Source organism: Suncus etruscus, chromosome 4 (genome assembly GCF_024139225.1).
Source record: "Suncus etruscus isolate mSunEtr1 chromosome 4, mSunEtr1.pri.cur, whole genome shotgun sequence".
Lineage (NCBI taxonomy): Eukaryota > Metazoa > Chordata > Mammalia > Eulipotyphla > Soricidae > Suncus > Suncus etruscus.
The window spans coordinates 154,369,298-154,389,576 of NC_064851.1; the positions used below are offsets into that span (position 1 = coordinate 154,369,298).

At 51.4% G+C, this 20,279-nt stretch overlaps 1 protein-coding gene and 1 long non-coding RNA gene across 4 annotated transcripts in view; both read left to right on the forward strand.

The window, feature by feature from the left end:
• The window catches only part of CAMK2A (calcium/calmodulin dependent protein kinase II alpha), a 68,411-nt gene extending 51,000 nt beyond the window's left edge, over positions 1 to 17,411 (forward strand). The window contains exons 14-19 of one of the 3 annotated variants that reach the window (XM_049771851.1): positions 529 to 561; positions 1,430 to 1,478; positions 8,152 to 8,227; positions 10,531 to 10,625; positions 14,156 to 14,384; positions 14,554 to 17,411. In XM_049771851.1, coding sequence (XP_049627808.1) covers positions 529 to 561; positions 1,430 to 1,478; positions 8,152 to 8,227; positions 10,531 to 10,625; positions 14,156 to 14,384; positions 14,554 to 14,557 — 486 coding nt within the window. In that variant the 3' untranslated portion in view covers positions 14,558 to 17,411. Of the gene's footprint in view, positions 1 to 528; positions 562 to 1,429; positions 1,479 to 8,151; positions 8,228 to 10,530; positions 10,626 to 14,155; positions 14,389 to 14,553 lie in introns of those variants that run through there. The other 2 variants (XM_049771852.1, XM_049771853.1) reach the window with 2 other exon arrangements.
• Positions 10,655 to 13,081, forward strand: LOC126006495 (uncharacterized). Its single transcript, XR_007494854.1, has 2 exons — positions 10,655 to 10,765; positions 12,990 to 13,081. It is a non-coding gene; the product is annotated as an uncharacterized LOC126006495 (long non-coding RNA).
• Positions 17,412 to 20,279: the final 2,868 nt, after the last annotated feature.

Sequence of the window (20,279 nt, forward strand, 5' to 3'; positions counted from 1 at the left end):
CAGAAGTGATCTCTGAATACAGTCAGGAGTAACCTCTGAGCATCACCAGGTGTGGCCAAACAAAACAAATCTAAAAGGACATGCCCAGACACCACTCCAGTGCTAGTTCTCAAACTCCTGGCTATGCCTATTTTTGACCAGTTTTCCAACTGACTCAGACACTCCACCAAGTTAGGAGTGAGTTCCTTCGGAGAAGATGCCTGCAGAGTCTAGGAGAATCACAGCTGCAGATAGAAGCACCCCTCTGTTCCCGAAGAGTGCTGTGTTCTGGAAGTTTCAGGCAGCTGGCACCGCAGAGCTGGCCTGGAACTTAGTGTCCACATCACTCAGCCCCAGGCTGCCTTAACTGGGCACCAGGACTTGAGGCTGAGAGAGGCCTGGGCGCCTCACCACAGCCTCTTACTCTACTGCCCAGAGGATGACCCTGAGGTTCATTCTCCTGCAGTCCTCCCTGTCCTTCTTCCTCTGCTCCCTGCCGTTTTCACGCTGTGTCTTTTCCTGTCCCATCTCTTCTCCTTGTTTTTCCAGAAAAGAAAGTCCAGTTCCAGCGTTCAGTTAATGGTGAGTGTCTGCCGTCTCCCAAACGCCGGTAAATGCTGGGCCTTGAAACCCTTGCTCCTGCTCCCTCCTGCAGACTGCACCGGGAACCCGGGGCGGGGAGCGGGTGCTCCGGGCGCGCTTGGAGCGTGTGCCTCGTGTGACAACATGTGTGTTGTGTGTGCGCGTGTGGTGTGTTGTTTTGCGTGTCTCTGTTGACACCTGAAACTTCAAAGCCCCAAGGAGTGCCAACACCTGGCACGGCCTCCCTCCTTCATCCAGTCCTGGATCCTAGCTTCTCCCTGTCCTCTGCTCTGGAACTCATCTCAGGCCTTGGTTGGCACCAGTTGTGGTGAGGGAGGGGTTTGGTGTGGCTAGAGGAGTGGATGCCTCCAAGTCCCCGCTTGAGTGTTTGCAAGGTTACCTAGGGCTCGCCAGTGGCAGGAGTGCCACAAGCCCCTGCCTTTGTCTAGGATCTGATGGTGGCCTTTTTCTTCTAATTCATTGCTGTCTCACTCAGCTGTGTGGTCTCTCTCCCTCAAAGCCCTCCCTCTTTCATCCCTAGGCCACCTCCCTTCTTGATCTTTTCCTCTCTGCATTCTGTGACTGCAATTGCTCTCTACTTCCCTGAGCAGACAGGTCCAGTACCCCTCTCCCCACCCTTCCAGAAAAGCCAGGGTTCTCCTTGCAAGAATTCCTTCTCACCAACCCCTTGACCTGTCCCCTCCTTAGGCTCAAAATTCTGACAGAATTTTCAATGCAGCACCTGGACAGCAGAGCTGGGGCTTCCAGAAACCAGGCCATGCACCAGGCCGCCAGGGCAGGCCCCAACTGGCCGCCACCCATACTGCTGGCCCTGCAATCCTCAGCTCTCCTGTGTTCTCTTTGGCAGGAATCTTCAGAGAGCACCAACACTACCATCGAGGATGAAGACACCAAAGGTAGGGGGAATCATCTCACAGGCCTCTCAGCATGAGTCTTCCCCACACTGAACACATCTCTTTGCCAAGACAGGTCCTGCCCTCACAGCCTCCTGTGTGGGGCCCTCAGTCAGAGGTGGTCTTTCCTTCTCTTATTTTATATTTTGGGTTAGAAGGCTATACCTGGGGGTGCTCAAGAGTTATTCTTGGCTCTGTGTTCAAGGGTGACCACTGGTGGTGCTTGGGGGACTCTATGAGGGGTGCCAGGGTTCAAATGGGGTCATCCATATGTAAGCCTTGTCTCCAGTACTCTCTCTGAACCTAGTTTACTTATTTTAGAGGTGATTCATTTCAAGATATCTTGGAAGGATGAATTTAACAGATTCAAGTCATAAACAGAGGATGATTTCTATTTCGAAATTTTTTTTAGAAATGAATCTTGAATGATTCAAGATTTTTTTTAATATATATCATTTTTATTTTGATCATAGTGTCTTACATATTGTTGACAATAACATTTTAGGTACATATTTACATAAAATCAGGGGGGATTCCCATCACCAATTTGTCCTCCCTACACCTCCATTTTTTGATTCAAGATTTTTAAACCATTAAAGGACGGGAAGGCAGAAATCTCCAAACCCAGTAGAAGTAGCAAACATAGCTTGAGAATCCTATCAGTATGGCCACCTCAAAGGCCCTGGGATAAATAAGAAGTCCCATCCAGAATACCGGGACCCAAGCTGCCCATCCTATCCTATTTCAATCTTGACAAGCTGTGCTAGCTTGTGGGGGATGGTATAAAATCCTCTTTGGAGGCCAGCTCTGCCATCTCAAGGGAAGCCCCATTGGGCTGAACACCTGGAAGATGAGAAATGCAGGGTTTGATCCTTGCTGGACACTCCAAGGTGTTGCTGAGGGAATGGGAGGAACCCAGATATAGGAGCCCAAGACCCCGGATCTTTAGTCCCAGAGAACAGTGAGGAGGGTGACTGCAAATGCCATTCCAGGCTGCACTACTGGAGGTCTGGTGCCCAGCTCTGGAGAGGGGGCATTGATTGCCACCTTGATATTCTGCAATTGTGCAGCTGGGTGGGCACTTGTACACCTGCTGGCAACCCTAAGTCCTGCAAAGTTGGTGTCTGAGTGCAGAGAGGGAGAAACAGTGATAGTTGGGGGCCTTCTTGGTGACCTCTAAGTGCTTCCTGAGCTATGGGTGTGAGGACCCTGCTCTGGGTAGAGTCAGGGAGTAAACCCTAGGCAGCAAGGTTTGCAGCATGGGGTCATGCTCAAGGTCCTGGGGTTACACATGAGTAGCACTGACTTTTGCTCAGAGGTCCTCATTGCTGCAATGAGTCAGTGAAGCTGTTGTTCTGTCTTTAAACTAAACTGCCCCCCTGTTTTCCCCAGGACAAGCTGATCCTGGGCACAGATCTCCTCAGTCTGCTCCCCTCCCTGTGCCTGAGATACCCCTGGAGGCTCTGATAGCCAGAAGCTGACCCAGGCAGAAGGCAGCTGTGCTCACTGCAATAGTCACTTCAGGAGTTTAGATAATTTGGAATACAGTGATAGAGCAAAGAGCACTTCATTGTCCAATACACATTTCTTTACATATATATTTTTGGGTTTTGGGCCACACCCAGTGACACTCAGGGGTTACTCCTGGCTATGTACTCAGAAATTGCTCCTGGCTTGGGGGACTATATCGGACGCGGGGTAATTGAACCGTGGTCTGTCCTAGGTCAGCCATGTACAAGGCAAACGCCCTACCTACCGCTGCGCCACCGCTCTGGCCTCCACATTTCTTAATTATTACAAATCAGGCTTTAATTATTTATATTTTGGGATCACATCTGATGGTGCTCAGTGCTTACTCCTGGCTCAGCACTCAGGAATCACTCCTAATGAACTCTAGGAATCATAGTCAGTGTTTGACATTGAAATCTGCCATAAAAGGCATGTGCCTTACCCATTGTACTATGTCCACAAGTCAGGCCTTCAGAAAGTGTTGAGACTCTAGACACCAATATGGCCTGACTTCTGGAGTGCCCTGGCAGTTGTCTGCCCTGTGTGTGGCCCTCCTGAGCCTCCCGTGGGTTGTGTTTCTTCTAGCCTCAAAGCAGGGTAGATCAGAGATCCATCCTTGAAGGCACTGGAGATAGCATGGAAAATGGAAAACAGAACCTGAAGTCCTCTTAGGGCCAAACCTGTACTCTCAGACCCTCAATATTATTCCTCATCCAATTTCTAGCCTGTGGATTCTCAGTCTTGGGTCTGAAATGTAATTTTATTCATATTTAAGGTTTCCCATCTCAATGGTAGGAGTTAGGAGTTGGCCTTATAATCCTGGTCTCATAACAGACAGGGTCTGTGGAGATGAACTGGCTCTGAACTTCTTTACTGAAGTCTATTTCCTATGTGACCTTGGACAACTTATTCGATCTCTCTTAGCTCCAGTCTTCATAACTGTGGAAAGCTGTTACTGATAGTAGCCATCTCAGAGAACTGCTGTGCTGATGGAGACTGTGTAGGAAACAATGACACTGTTTAATCACTTGATCATTTTTTTGTTCTTAGTTTTAGTTTTAAAGCCATGCTTGGCAGTGCTCAGTGCTCACTCTTGACTTGGTACTCAAAAGTGAATCCTGGTAGTGCCCAGGAGATCATTTTCTGTTCCAGGGATCAAATCCAGGCCTTTTGCTTGCTCCAAATATGTGTGCCAACCTACTGCCTCTCTGGCTCTGGTGATTGTTTAATAAATCTTAACTTCTTTTTTTCCCCCATGTGGATCTAGAGACCAAATAGCAGAAAGTCAACCAACATTTTCTTGAAGCATCAGTTTTTACTCAGATTCTTTCCCAGAAAATATTATCTGTTAAACAGAGAACTGGGCTCAAGTGCACTATAGATGCACTTTTACCGTTGACTATGAGCCAAGAGGGGCCTCTACTGGCTGGGTGAGGACCTATTATTGTGATGGCTCCTTGGCCTTGGAGAGCAGAAGAGACACATTTTAATCCCTGTTTAGAGGGGACTGGGGCATCCAGCCAGGAAGAAAGGTGCCTCTGGGCTATTAACCCTGTACTTTGCCTCAGTTTCCCCAATGTAGAAGGCACATCTGGCAGAGCTACTGGCTCAGCCGGAGTACCTCCTATGTTTGACAGGAGAAATGAATCTTTGTCTACCCCCTCGAGCACCCCTGACTTATGCAGTCCTCTAAGAAAGTTTCCAAAGAACCATTTTAAGGTGTTAATTTGTTAAGTCTCTGACTAAGTGAGAATAACAGCGGGTGGGGTAGATTCTGACCGAACATTAAAGTTAATTAGAAATGTCATCATCCAGGGAACATTTCCCTTGAGCAAGGAACGGGACATGAATATTTCAGAGGCCCTTCAGAGGAAAGCACCAGTCATTCTCCCCCTAAGCTACATCCAACTTCATGTATCTCCACTGCTTTCTCCTCAAACCACTACCCCCTTCTGCTCAGTTTCATGAAAAATTAATTTTTCTTCATCCAAAAGAGTAGTTATGGGATGGGTACAGAAGGGCAGGGTGGTTGCAATTTTCTGGAAAATACCAGTTAGAAATGTCAATCCCATCTTGTCCTTGGTATGTTGTGTGAGTTTGTGGGGGAGTCCAGCTCTGCCACCTCCAGGGGAGCCCATTTGAGTGAACACCTGAAAGATGAGAAATGCAGTATTTGGTGGACACTCCAGGTGCTGCTAAGGGAATTAGAGGGACCCAGAGTCAGAGTGAGTTTCTCCAGATGTAGGAGCCCCAGACCTCAGATCTTTGGTCCCAGAGAACTGCCAATGATTGCCAACTGGGCCATTCTCTGGCACAGGCCTGTGAGGTGCCATCTCAGGTTGCTCTGCTGAAGGTCTGGTGCCCACCTCTGGGGAAGGGGCAGTGCTGCCCCTCTCAAGGTCAGCTCAAGGATCCATGCAGAGTGGATCCCCCAAGGAGGGGAGATGATGGAGCAGACTGTGTAGCCCAGGAGTGGGGCAGGAGAGGGGGAGCCCTATAGGGAGAAGAGAGCTTAACAGGGGGCTGCAGGGATCTGCTATTGCCAGGGATTGAGGCAGTCCTGGAAACCGGATGCCCCTGAGAAGGTTCTAACTGGTCGAGGACCCTCCTATAGCTATGTGGGAGGCCCGTGATCACTGCTCACTAGCTCAGTCTTTCTCTTGCCCTGGTGGTCATGAAGGGCTTTGGTACCAGCTGACTCCTACTTTAGTGAGGCGTGTGTGTGTGTGTGTGTGTGTGTGTGTGTGTGTGTGAGAGAGAGAGAGAGAGAGAGAGAGAGAGAGAGAGAGAGAGAGAGAGAGAGAGAGTGTTGAGAGAGGTGGAACTCACTTCATCCCCAGAATCGCCAAATGTGGTAAGTAAGTACTGTGGAGAGACTGGAGCAAGGATCTTCCTTTGCCCAAGGACTCACATTTGTTAATAGGAGACCGTTGTCCAGGCCTTTGACACTTGGCTGCTACTGCTGAGAAAAGGGCTGAGGAGCAAGGCAAGCAGCAGAGGCTGTGTCCAAGGCAGCTGGAAAGACCATTATTTTATTTATTATATTTTATTTATTTAGTTAGTTTTATTATTTTATTTATTTTATTTTATTTTTTATTTTATTTTATTTTATGGATATACCCAGCAGCACTCAGGGCTTACTCCTGGATCAATGCTCAGAAATCCCTCAGGGTGCTCAGGAATCCAATTTGGGCTGACAGAGTTAAAAGCAAGTGCTCCACCTGCTGTTTCATCACTCCAGCCCCTGGAAAGACCTTTGAACCCTATTGGGTACAGAGTCTCCACAGCTGTGGAGGCAGGGACTGCATTTGAAGCTGACACTCAGTGGAGCAGTTGGAATGGGTCTGTTCTGCTGGGGAAGGCCTTCCATCTTGCCTCAGCTTCCAGTGAGGCAGATTAGATTCCTGAGCCTCAAAGGATAACAGTCACCAGGGCACAGGGCAAAGGGGGTCCTCGTCCAATCTCTAAGGCCATGTGTTTCATGGACTATGTGGGTCCCATGGGTCCCAGAACACTGCTCAGAGCTTGGTGGGGAGTGGACCACTGACTCTAGGTTTTAGTTGCACTAAGAAGAGACCTTACAAGTCTCCTTGATTCCATGGGACACCCCCCCCCATCCAATGTCTAATCCACACAACCTTTTGCAGCAGTGACTCTGGGGGCCAGGCTGCAGGGGTCCAGCAACTACTGGCACATATATCCTGTCCATGAACTGATCTGAGTACGGTTAGAGCCCAGATGCAGCAGTAGCATGTTGTTGCCAATGTCTTGTAGGCTTTGGGCTGATTTTTGTTTATTTTGGAAAGGGACAATACCCAACAGTGCTCAGGGCTTACTCCTAGCTCTGTGCTCAGGAATCTCTACTGACAGTGTACAGGGATCACTCCTAATGGTGCTCAGGGGATATATGGGATGTTGGGGATTGAACCCTGATCTTTCCACTGTACTATCTATCACTCTGGCCCCCTAGGCCTTGAGCTGGTACTAAATTTACCATGATCTTAGGCAAATCACAGTCCCTCATGATCTCAAACTTTCCCAAAAAGTTTGGTCAGGAGGCTGATACCGCCCTTCCCACCTGATTCTCTTGGGTATGTGTCCTCTGGGTTTGCAGTATGCCCTGTGCAAGGCAAGTAGATGGGCACAACTGTGTGTTAGAAGGATAGGAGTGGATGTGATCCTTCCCCTCCACAACCACCTTCTACAGGCTGGTAACTGGACTCCTCTGCCCCCAGCAAGGCTGCTGGCAGGTAGGCCCAGAACCAGAGGCATGTTTAGATGTGGTCCTCACTGGGCAGGCAGGTAGGCAGAGCTCTTCACCTCACTCTTGCTGTTGTGTGGGGCCACTGTGGGGAACAGGAAGTGGACTCTCTGGAGCATACACCAGGCTCTGGACTGAAAGCTCGGTAATGTCATCTTGCTCACCTGGAGCAAATAGCTCCCACCCCCTCGGCCTGACATACTAGGGCACAGTGCTGGCAGGACCAGGCAGGCACTTAAATGGAATTAGTCTGGTCTGAGTCAGGCTTTTTCCTAGACATTAACCACTGAATACAGGAGGTAGTGTTGGGTCCATTTTAGAGATGGGGAAGCTGCATCTCATTCACCTATGGCTAGTGAAACTGATATACAGCACTCTCAGGAAGGCCATGGACCATGGTGTTCAGTGGTGGTGAATGGGGAGGTGAGGTTCTGGAAACTGGGTTTCACTATACTTCGAAAATTCTATCCAGCTTAGTGCCTGACACTTGCAAACCCCACACAGCAGTGAGGAGCCTGTCAGACCAGGGAGGAGAAAGTCTCAGTGGTTCCAGTTTGAGTCAAAGGGGAGCCCCAGGTTCATGCTCAGGGTTGATAGTAGAGGTGAAAAGGAAGTGTCAGGCCATAGTAAGAACACCATCAAGGGACCTCTGAAAAGACAAAGGGCTGCCCGATATGCTGTGCCCACCTGCCTCCATGGTTATGGGAGGTTACCAACTTCTGGGCCTCCATTTTTTCCTTCATGAAATGAGGGAAGTGACACATTCCTGCCAGGATTGAGGTGTGGGTGCAGAGGCTCCTGGTTGTGGACAGGGGTGCAGCCAGGGCCCGGCTCTTGGCTAGGACTTGGGACCAGGCTGCCACCTCCTCACTATCACCACTGTTCTTCTTTGTTCCTGCCTTACAGTGCGGAAGCAGGAAATTATAAAAGTGACAGAGCAGCTGATCGAAGCCATAAGCAATGGAGACTTTGAGTCTTACACGTGAGTCGGCTGGGCCCACGCTGCATGTCCTGCCTGGCTGGCTGCTCAGGGATGACTTTGGGGCTGCTGGCTCAGAGCACCCCTGCTTTCCTGCTGCATGTGCTGTGAATCAAATGGACCTCCAGTCTCTGTTTAGCATTTGAACTTGATGCTCTGATGTAGCTTCTGTTCCAAACACTTCTGAATGCCACAGTCCTTTCCTTTTTCCTCTTCTTCCTCTCCTCCTCATACAGACAAGGCTCCTTTGCATCCATCCCAGAAAAGAGGGGTTGGTCTCCCTGCAGTGCAGGTCCCTGTTTCCCAGAGAGCAGGGTTGGGAGGACATAGGCAAAATGTCCCAAATCAACATAAAAATGGACCTAGAAAGTCATCATGCTACTGAAGAAGCCCTTGGAGGGAACCTGGAGGCAAAAGTTAAGCCTGCAGCACCTCCTAATGGTTACTGAACCTCCCTGGTTTGACCCTGAAGGCAGGCCTCAGCACCAAGACCTTGACTTTTGACCCCTCAGCATCTTCTGGCTGAGAAGTTCATATTTGCCTCAGGGCTGACAAGGTCTGAATCTGAGCTCTCTCTCTGACTGAAGCTGCCAACTAAGGCAGTTTGAGCCTTGCTGGGCTAAGGCAAAGTGGAAATAAGGTGACTGGGGTTTGCTCCCTGGCAGCCTGTTGGTATCCACTGTGCTCAGAAGCTTAAGTTTTATCTCTAGGACTTAGCAGGCCAGCAATGGCAGGGATTGTGATGCTGGCAGTGGCAGCAGCAAGCAGCTCTGAGGTGGGGGTAGGGGCACCCTGGAAGATATGAGCCTGGAGCCCCTATCCACCTGTGCAACACTTGTCTGTGTGTTTGTGTGTTTGTGATGGCACAAGGGCTGGCACGTGCTCACCTGAGTATGGCATCAAATGTGTGTGCTGTAGAATGAGTCTTGGCGGCCAACCTTAGAAAAACTTAAACCTATCAGGGGTCAAGTGATAATATGGCAATTAGAGCACATACCTGGTATGGCCCAGACCCAGGTTCTGTCTCTGGCATCACATAGACCCCTGAACATCACCAGGTGCATTTCTGGAGGCATCTGATATTTCTGGTATGGTCCTGGAAGCCCCGAAATACTGACAAGGTGACCAGGGCAAGTTCTGGCTGCACAGGGCCCAATCACTGTTTGGGATCCCATCCCAATTAAATCTCTCACAGAGAGCCCAGAATGCTGCTGCAAGGGTCCAGCCATGGGAAGAGGGAAAGAAGAGCATATCTACTATCTCAAAGGCCCCTGTGGGTGCCGGATCATGTCATGTCCTGCAATAGTCTAAACCTGTGGCAGACTCTGGTTTTTGACGTTGGCTGAGACCTCCAGACTCAGTACTGAGTAGCAGGGCAAGCCTTCCTAACAGCTTTTGCCCTGTACACAGAGAGGACTCTGAGGCTCAAAGGGAACCCTATGCACAGTGGCCTTCATGGATTCCCTAGTTCAGATGTCAACTCCAGATGTCTAATCATGGCCAGCCCCTGTCTGAGTAGCTGGGAATCCTGAGGTTCTGAGTAGAGTCCCAGAGATGGGAGAGACAGGACAGGGTGGAGAGAGATGCCTTGCGCAGGCCACAGCGCCCCACATAGGCTCACAGAACACTGTCCTCTACCTCCAGTCCTTACCTGTTTGGGGTCTTTGTTGTCCGGGGCACTTCCTGTCCCTGGCTTCATTACCATTATCCCAAGGCCCAAATGGTGCCAGAGAATATCTTGGAGACCCAGGAGAGGGGGTGGCAGGTTTCCCCTTGCCTCACTCAGCTGCCAGGTGTCAGATCTGGGTAGGCCCGATCTGTGCTTCCCCCAAAGCAAAACCGAGGCTACTTGTAAAAGGGGAAGCAGGTTTGCAACTAGGATCCTACAGACAGTGACAGCTGTGTTTAAATGAGCAGCGTGAGACCTCTCCAGGAAAGACTTGCTTGGTGCGCATAGTGTGTCTGATGTGATGGGAAAGGGACCCCAGCCTGCAGGAAGACATGTCAGGGAGAGCTCTGCACCACAACCTGTTTGTGTAAACAGCACAGGATCAAGCACCTCCCTTCAGGTTCTGGGCGAGAGCGCCACCTTCTGGGGTCTCCTGACCAGGCGGTTGCTCCAAGCGGCTGCCACAGATGCTGGTGAGGCCCCACTGGTCTTGTTCCAGGGCTTTCCTGTCCAAACCCTGCGCTCCAAGGTGGAGGAAGCCAGCCCCATTTACAGACTCTGCCTTCTGGCACGCAGGATCTGGGGATCAGAGGGCAAACCTGCTCAGGGCCCCTCTCCTCTGGCTTCCTCTCCTCAGGAAGATGTGTGACCCTGGAATGACGGCTTTTGAACCTGAGGCCCTGGGGAACCTGGTGGAGGGCCTGGACTTCCATCGATTCTATTTTGAAAACCGTGAGCAATCCCTTCTCTCTGGGCTGCCTGTTGTCTGCTCTCGTGCGTCCGTGCGTGTCCTGCCCCGTGGCGCAGCAGGGTGACGGCGGGGCCCCGGGCGGCTCAGGAGACACAGAAGAGGAAGATGCCGTGAGGATGGGGTGGGTAACATCTCGATTTCCTCTAACTGTGGCACAGTGGACACTATATACCAAGGGCTCTAGGAATGGAGAATAAGCTTGTAGGCCCCATTGGCCCTGGGTGGACATTGGGGTTCCGTGTGTCAACGAGGCCACTGTCCAGGCAGCTCTGACACTGGGTGTCATCACCTGGTTTTCGGGGCTCCCAGGTGCTCTGGGCCACACGTTGGCTCGTGGGTGCTCGGGCAATCACTGCTGAGGGAGTGTCAGGGGTGGACGGGGCCTGCGCTCACTCTGCTGTCCCTGCCTGTGTGTCCAGCTCTCTGTCCGCGTGTCTGTCCTCTGGAGGAGAGACCCCGCAGGGACGCCTGCTTGGGGGCATTCAAAGCTCCTCTGCCTGTGTCTGTCACCTTTAGGCCAGGGCTCTGAGGACATGGGCTAAAACACATGCAGAGTAGAAGCAGAATCAGAACCAAAGAAAGGCCTGGCAGAACTGAAGGGTTGGGGGTTCTACCCAGGGTCCCAGAAAGGGAAGGGTGGGAGCCACCGAGGGGATTCCATGGTGAGCAAGTCAACCCCTTTCTAAGTTCTCTTTCTATATGTCACCTAGAGGAGAGGCTGAGGGGTGCTGCTGATCCAGACCCTCTGCAGTTTTGATCTTGTCTTTGCCAACAGAAGGCCACATGTGATAGAGGGTGTTGGGCAGCACAAGGGTGTGACCAGGGCTATATGCCTTTATTCTGGTCACTGGCTTAGGAGAACTGGGTTTGAGATACTGTGCTAGAAGCTTTTCTTTTTCAAATGCATTTATGGAAAGCAAACAAGACCAGGAAATATTTTCCTAAGAGGAGTAGAAGTGACACATAAAGTAAAAATATTAATAACCCAAGTGGGCTCCAATCCAGTTGTCCATCATACAGAAGGGGAAACTGAGGCTTAGAGAGGAGACATGACTTGCTCAAAGGAATCCAAACTGTTGATGGCAGAATCTGGCTGACTCCAGTTTCAACTCTCACCCCTTCCTGGTGCCTCTCTTCTGCTCATGGGCAGCCCTAATTCAGCCAGCTATTCCTGTGGTCAATTTTATCTTAAGCAGCAAGATGCTCCCCCAGGGAACTGTCTTCTCTGGATGAGTCCCACTTGGATCTGCCATGGCTAGTCACAGACAAGGAATTCTCCTATGGCAAGAGGTGGCTGCCCTCTGGAGTCCCAGAGCTCCCTGACTGCTCATTGTGACCGCCTTTACACTGGTGTTCTCACAGCAAGCTCCCCAACAACTTCCATGAACAGCAGAGGCCATATAAGAGCCATCTCTATGATTTGGGGGTACAAATAGGGATCATCAGAAGGCATAAAGTTCCCCTGGTTCCCTGGGCTCCAGGCTAGAAGAGCAGGTCAGAGCAAAGGATTCACCAAACCAGACTCACAAATCGTCCTCTCAGTTGCATCCCTGTTCTGCTGCTGGCTTTTCTCTACCCTGAGAGTGAGGGAGGAAAGCCCCACTCTGTGGTGATCCTTTCTTTACAAATGCCCCTAGGGATAACAGCAAGGCAGTGCCTCCATAGTGCTAAGCTCTAGACTGCTCTGGGTTCTGCAGTCTCATCTGGACTCTCTTGATTAACTTCTGTTGATTCCACTGCCTTTCCTTCAGGAATAGGCCCAGCTGGAACAAGTCAGATGGCTTCTCTGGACCTCAGTCTCCCTGTCTTCTAAATGGATGCACCGGCCAGTCTTGCATGCTGTCACTTACGGAGGTCTCCTTGCTTCTGTAGAGAGGCCCTGAGTGACCTCTGATCTCAGTGTCACCTCAGTGTCATTCCTGAGCCTAAGACTCAACAGTCTGACATCCCCTCTGTCTCAAAGCCTAAAACTTTCAGTCTCCTTGTCCATATGTCTAAGATTCAGAATTCTGGCTCATTTCCCTCCAGGAAGGTCATAGTGTGATTCTGAGGGGCAAATATTGTCATTTACTTTCTGTAGCCCTAAATATCCAGAACAACACTTTCTATGTTCTCAGGAAACCAGTGGACTATAACTGTGGCTAGGCATCAAAAGGGATGTGGGCAGGGGTGGGAAGGGATCTATGAGATGACAGAGTCAGGGACCCCCATCTCTAGGAGTGGGGACAGGCAATGTATATTGAAATCAGCTTCTCTGTAGGCTGATTGCTCTGCAGCCCAGGTCCCTGGTATGCTCTGTGCAGCCCTGCCTTGGGTCATTGTCCTTCTGTGCTTTTGTTTCCTAGCTTGCTGAAAATAATGGAGCGTTCCTAAAACCAAGTAATATTAATAATAATAACAGCAACAATAAAAATGGTGGCTTACATTTCACATAGAAGGGGCTGGTCTCAGGTATGTCTGAAGTTCTGCCATGATTCCCATTGATATGCCTTTCCCTTTAATTCTGGAAAGTTCTATGACCACATCCAGTGACCATCAATGATGTCCCATAATTCCAAAGTGTGGAAATGCCATGATTGTAATAGTCCCAGGTTATCATGATTTGGTAAATTAGCTTCTGAAGGTACATCTGGATACACGTCATGTAACTTGAAACGTTTTAAGAGTGCAACCAGATGTCATTCAGTTAAAAGTGAATTTTCAGGCCAGAGAGATGATATAGTGGGTAGTGTACTTGCCTTGCATGTGGCTGACCCAAGTTTGATGCCTGGCATCCCATGGTCCCCTGAGACTCATTAGGATGATCTTTGAGTGCAGAGCCAGGAGTAAGACCCAACCACCACCAGGAGTGATCCAAAAACAAAACAAAAAAAGAGTGAGTTTTCATATAAAACTATAGACTTTCCAGGGGCCAGAGAAACAACTTAACAGGCTGGAGCACAGGCATTGCATGTAGAAGGCCCGAGTTTGATTCCCTGTACCAGTGATCTCCTGAATACCACCAGGTCTGACCCCTGAGCACTAATGGTGTAGTTCCAAACTCCTCCCCTTCTCCCACCCAACCCCCCCCCCACCCAAAAAAAAGGAAAGGAAATGGGCAATTTTAGACTTCTAGATTCTCTTGAAAACTCAGGATTGGGCACAGGGGAAGCTGTGTTTCAGAGCACTCTCTGGCAGTGCTGACCCAAGTTCCCCTCTCCAGACCCACCATGCTCCCTGGTCTTCCTCACAGAGGCAAAGAGTCATTTAGCATCTGATCCTGGCATAGCAACCCCTGGAGGAACCTGAGTTGTAACTGCTCTAAACTCATCTGATTCTACAGATCTCACCAATGTCCTGTGACCTTGCTCCCCTAAAGCCCCTCTCCCCCTGTGATCCACTGGCTCGGCCCTGATGTAGAAATGAGGCAGGCACAGGTGCTCCACAGAGAGGTGTTGGGTGTTGGGGACGTGAAGGAAGGGGGCAGAGGCCGCCCTCGCATCTCCTCTGCCCCTCCCGTTTCCACCTCCAGTGTGGTCACGGAACAGCAAGCCGGTGCACACCACCATCCTGAATCCCCACATCCACCTGATGGGTGACGAGTCGGCCTGCATCGCCTATATCCGCATCACACAGTACCTGGACGCGGGGGGCATCCCGCGCACCGCCCAGTCGGAGGAGACCCGCGTGTGGCACCGCCGTGATGGCAAGTGGCAGATCGTCCACTTCCACAGATCAGGAGCACCATCCGTGCTGCCTCAGTAAGAGCTCTTCCTCCCTGTCCTGTCTAGAGGAGAGGTGGGGTGGGTGCTGATATGGGGAACCTAGAGGAGCTTGGACCACTGGGAGGAAGCAAGTGGATGGGCTCTGACAACCCAAAGGGGTTGTGTCCCACTGTGCTCCACTGTGCCCCTGTCCCATGTCTTGCAGTTGAGGATCAGGCTGGGGCGCAGGACCACAGAGATCTGCTTCCTGGTCCATACACACTGACTGTTGGCTTCTCCTGCTTGGATTTTGCTGGAATCCCCCACCCCATCTCCTCACCACCACCAACTCTTTCTACCCAGACCTCGGGAAAACTCACCAGATGGCAGATCTCACTCTTTCCTTGGCCAGGCCAGTGCGGGGCTCTCTAGGCTGGGGCCCTGGGAACTGGTCCTGCAGAGACCCTACACTGGCTGCTGACTTGCTGTTGCTTGGCCAGAGGCCAGAGTACCCCAACTGTGTACTCCTCTGGGGCCAGGGAGAGGAAGGGGCAGAGTTGGAACGTGAGGAATCCATCTGCTCATTCCTCTCCCTTGGGATGGGGAAAGTAGTCCCTCAGCCGCCTGCCCCTCAGTGCAACCAGACAATTCTGCCCTCCCCAGGGGTCCGGCGGGCTCTCTCCCTCAGTGTGGGCCCACAGCCTCCCAGGGTGTCCCCACTTTCTCCTCCCTCCCCCTGCCCACTTGCCCTTTGATTACTAATCACCCATTCCAACTGCCTCATCCTTGGCTTGGAGAATTCCAGCTTCATCTGAGGGAGAGAACCAGATCGTGCTCTGGGGGGGCAAAGAAAGCACTGTCAGGTCCCTTTCCACTTGGCCCGCATGCCTTTTTCTAGCCAAACTTTCGTGTTTTGTAAACGGGTTTCGAGTTCCTGGTATGTGTCATCTCTAGGGCTCTCCCACGACTGTGCAAGGACTGGGCTGGGGTGGGCTGGGGTGGTAGAGGGTGCAGGCAGATTTTTCTGTTCTAGGTCTTCCTTCAGTCATCTCAGACAGGGACTGGCTCCTGAGTTCCTGGGACTCAAGGACTTAGCCCCTGGGACTGGGCTTTCCTGAATTTGGGTTCCTGAGCTCTCAGAGTTTGGGGAGGAGTGGGGTGTGCTGGAAAACTGCTGGAGCAGGTGGGGGAGGCATGGCGGAGGCTCAGCTGTACTTTTCCTCGCTGACCTCCCAAACTGGGGTCCTCCCTCCACGTCTCTCATGGCTTTACCCCCCCACAGCTCCGTGTGCCCCATACCCTGACCTGTGGGGTCACTAGCATGTGCCCTCACTGCTGCTCCCTGGGCACCTCAGGCTCGCAGCTCCACACATCACGAGGCAGACATGCCGTGGATGCCATGTCCCTGTGTCCAGCTCAGGCTGCACAGCTCTGAACCCCAACCCTCTCCATCCCCGGGCCTGACTGGGATGTGAATGCCATAGCACACCCACTAGGAGCTACTATCTGCACTGTTTTCTTTGCATGACTTTATATGCAGTATGTATGTTAAAAAAAAAGAAGAAAAACACTCAGAAAAAACAATCTACATGTTTTGGACAAAAAAAAATATATTAGAGGTCGTGCTCTCAGTGTCCATCTCGGACCCCGGCTGCCACCTCCTGTAACATTTCTGGCCTCTGTGTGGCCATGTTTGCCAGCATGAGGTACTATCCACTGCAGGATTTCTGGTGAGCAGGAGTCATATCCCTAGAGATTCAGAGGAAGTCCTGGATCTCCCAAACCTGTGCAGAGTCCTGGGTTTTGGAAGCTGTGGGTGTGGAACTTCCTGTTCTCCTCAGCAGCTACATATTGATCCCTGGGCTCCTCCGCTCTGCCCTGGCACACGGGCAGACCGAGTGCAGCCAAAGTAGAGGCCGCCATACCTCCTGGTTTCAGGTCAGCCTCTCATGGGCTGGGTCCTTCCCAGAAGCCCAGGAGCCATGCCCAGGGTGCAGTGGGCACCAGTAAGGCCCAGGGACCTCTGTGTGCCAGCAGCAAACTGCCACCTCCCTGTGAACTGCCTTTTCCCCACTGTTCTCCCTAAGCCAAGGGGCAAGTGCCACCTGAGACCTCTTCAGCCTCAATTTCCCCATCAGTTCAGTTATTGCTCCTGCCTGGCTGTGTCGCAGGACCGATGGGGAATGGTGAGAGGAAGGCTTATGGCTGTGAGAGGCACGGTGGCGCCTCATTGGACTAGGCACTGGACTCTTGTTCCTTCTGGGCCTAGTCAGCCCCTCATTCCCCCTTGTGGTGCCTGTCAACTGCATATCAGCAGTGACTGGGGGAAAGAGCATGGCTTGGAAGTTAGGATCCCATTCCCAGCTCTCACTAGACCTGCTGTGTGACTCTGGGCAAATCCTTTTCCGTTTCTGGCCCTCAGTTTCTCAATCAGAGGAAATTGAACTTAAGGACCCCACAGACCTGTCTCACCTTTGCTGACATGCCTCCTGCCTCACTCTGTCCCTCTCCAAGCCAGAGAAGTAGTAGCAGGTCCCTTTCCCAGGCTGAGATGGCCCCACTGTGAAGGCCACGCCTGGAGGTGGCAGTCAGCCAGTGTAGCCCACAGGCACTGGGCAACCATGAGGCAGTAAATAGAGACACAAGACAGTCAAACAAAACATAAGATAGCCAAACTCCGCTCCCTCCGACACCTCCTGCAGATGCAAAAAATAATAATAATAAAATAATAAAAAAATCCAAACCTAAGATGAAAGCTAGGCCCCAGCTTGCAAACATGTTTACCGGAAAGTGTCGAATGGGCTTTGTGCCCACCAAGGCCTGAATCCTAAGTGGCCCATGGCCTCCTGCCTCCCTGTAAAGGGAGACTCTTTGGGGGGAATTCATATGCCAGACTCCCCATGCTGGTTCTCTGTTACTATTTGTTTAGAGTTTTGTTTCTTTTTTTTTTTTTCCCCTTTCTAAAAACTATGTGGCTGTGAATTTGAATGACCACTGCTCAAACTTTCTGCTACTGGGGGGAGGGGGAAAGGGACGTCTGTTTTATTCTTAGTGTTTTCAGTGCAATAAATAGCTACAAACATCTGTGCACTCGCTGTTTCCTTGCCTTGGTCGCCAAGCAAGGACCCTGGGAAGTTTTCCTTGGGTCCTGTTCTATAGCCTCTTCCTCACCAGGGCAAAGCTCTGGTGGGCAAAGGTCCTACGCCGACTGAACCCAGAGAGACAACAGGTCACAGTGGGTCACTGTGGGCAGCCTAGTGCATGCCATGGAATTGCCATCACAATTACCCTCAGAGAGGGTCATGAGGCATGGATCTTCTCCATAAATGATGGAGAGAGAGGTGGTCCCAGAAGTCTCACAGAGCAGCCCCCAGGCTGGAAAATGAGGTGAGGGGAGAAAAGTCGCTCTGTAGACCACGTGGTTGATGCTGGACCCTGTGGCTAGAGAAGGGGGTGGTGTCTGATGGCCACAAGGGCTGCAGTCATATGAGGGCCCACCTAGGCCAACTCAGGGCTGTCACATAGACACCATACAGCCCTGGCATATTGACTTTCAGAGAAGGCCCAGGCAAATAGAAGACCCCATGACAGGACACTTCTCCATCTCAGAGGCTTGGGTCCCATCGAGAATATGTGCTCCAGAGCCATCCACCTGCAATGCCACTTAGGGTGCACCCTCATAGCTGGGGTACTGCTGTCTCCCTCCCAGCAAAGGCCAAGGCCAAGGTCCTTTGTGTGTTGTGTTGCCTCTTGCTCTCTAGGCCCAGAGCCTGCCAAGTTCCAGCCTGGCCCCACACCACTGCCAGGGGGCATTTCAGACACTGACCTGCAGCTGCAACATAGAAGCCTCCACAGGAGGCCTTCACTATGAATCCCAGCATACAGGAGGTCCAGTCCCTCTCCCACAGCACTGGCCACACACAGCACAGCTCTTTAGAGTTCTCAGTGCCATCACCTCTCATGTCCCAGTTTCCAGTCTAAAGATGAAGACCAGAGCTCCTGACCCAGACCTGTAGTGCCCAGACCTGATTGGCTCTCTGTGGGTATAGCCATTCCCCTAGGACAGTCCATAGGCCCCTTGTTCCACTGACCTAATGTGACTGGGATTCTGCAGAAGCCCTCCCAGTGATTGCAGCCTAACTGCAGCCTCCTTATGACTTCAAACGCACCATAGGGCAGGGCTCTCCCATTCTCCTGCAACAGGAGTGCTTTACTTCCTACACACTCTGGTATTTTCTCCAAGAAAATGCCCCAAACACATGCAGGCTGAATCCCAAGGGGTTTGCATGTGCTGCAGTGCTCTCTGATCTGAGGTCCCCAAACAAACTCCACAAAGCTGTGTTTTCATGAAGAAGACCTAAGCCCTGGCAGTGGCCCCCATAATTCTACTGACCCCAGGTATTAGGCACATTTATACAGTCCTGAGTATACCACTGTATTCTCTCCCTGGCAGTTCTTGGGTGGGCAGACAGAGGAGGGCGGTGATCTCCAGCTGTGCTCGGAAATGCCACATAAGCCACATCTATGCCCTATCCTCAGTGCTCCTGACACTGCCCTAAAGAGCAAGAGTCATGCAAGGAACAGACATGCTGAGGCTCAGCCTGAGGCATAGAGTGTGTGGGAGCAGGAAGGGAAAAGTGGTTTACAGTTGTGTTAATGGGGCTGGGGAAGTGAGGGCTTTCTGCAGCTAAGTGGCAGGTTGAGCTGTGGGGCCTAGTCCAGGGCAGGGATGCCTAGAGAAGTAGTTGGAGGCGGCGCAGGTCAGAGGACTGAGGCACCCTGAGTGAGGTGTAGCCCTGGAAATAGGGTCTGGTCCTGGAAATAGTTTCCCCATGGAATCAGCATTGGTCGGTTTAGGAAGCCTCCTGGGCCAAGGGCTTGCACTAGGGCAGTGATGGCTAACCTTTTTGAGCCTGTGTGCCCAAACTACCACACAAAACCAAACAATTTCCTCAAAAGTGCCAGCACATCAATTAAACCTTGACAACAAGATTTTTGTATCTAAAAACTATGCGGCACGCCCCGCATATCTTAATTGAGGACCTTCTCGCGTGCCAGCTGCAAGGCCTTCCTGTGCTACCGCTGGCACGTGTGCCATAGGTTCGCCATTGCTGCACTAGGGCACCAGCCCTTTCTCTGCCCTTCTGTGCTCCATCCTGGTCACTTCTCTCAGGGCAGTCAAATGCAGCCCTTCCTTCCTTTCCTGGGCCCTAAACCCACTGAGGGTGGCTTGAACCCTTTTCAGGGGACTATCCTTAATAGATACAGGAGGAGTTAGAGCCAGTCTCCCAAGGCCATTTCTCTTACTGGACCTAGTTTCTTTTTTTGGGGGGGGGTGTCACATCCAGATGCGCTCAGGGGTTACTCCTGGCTCTACACTCAGAAATCACTCCTGGCTGGCTCGGGGGACTATATGGGATGCTGGGATTTGAACCATTGTCCTTCTGCATACAAAGCAAATGCCCTGCCTCCATGCTATCTCTCCGGCCCCCTGGACCTAGTTTCTTCAACGTCATGGAGATGGTTAGATTGAACATGGGTCCAGAGCACAGGTCTAGCTGCAGTAGAGTCAAAATGCTTTTAGGATTCAGCAGACAGGACACAGCAAGTAGGACACAGTGGGCTGGGCAGAGCTCCAAGCATCTGTCATGTTTGGAAGCACCCCCTCCCCAGTTCCCACAGTCAAAGGAAGCCAAAAAAACAACAACAAAAAAAAAAAAACCAGTTATCAGGAAGCTCCAACTCAGCACTATCTGACTCAGCTCCATCAATATTGAGTCATTGGCCCCACCCCTACTCTTGCCAAGGCCCCCAGAACTCTAAAGGTCTGTCCCCAGGACAGAGAGTTAAGGTCAAAGTATTGCAGGGAGTTGGGGGCTGGGGAGAGCAGAGGATTTTATTGCTTCCCCACCCCCACTGCAGGAGAAACCAGCTGGGCTCCAGCTCATTTGC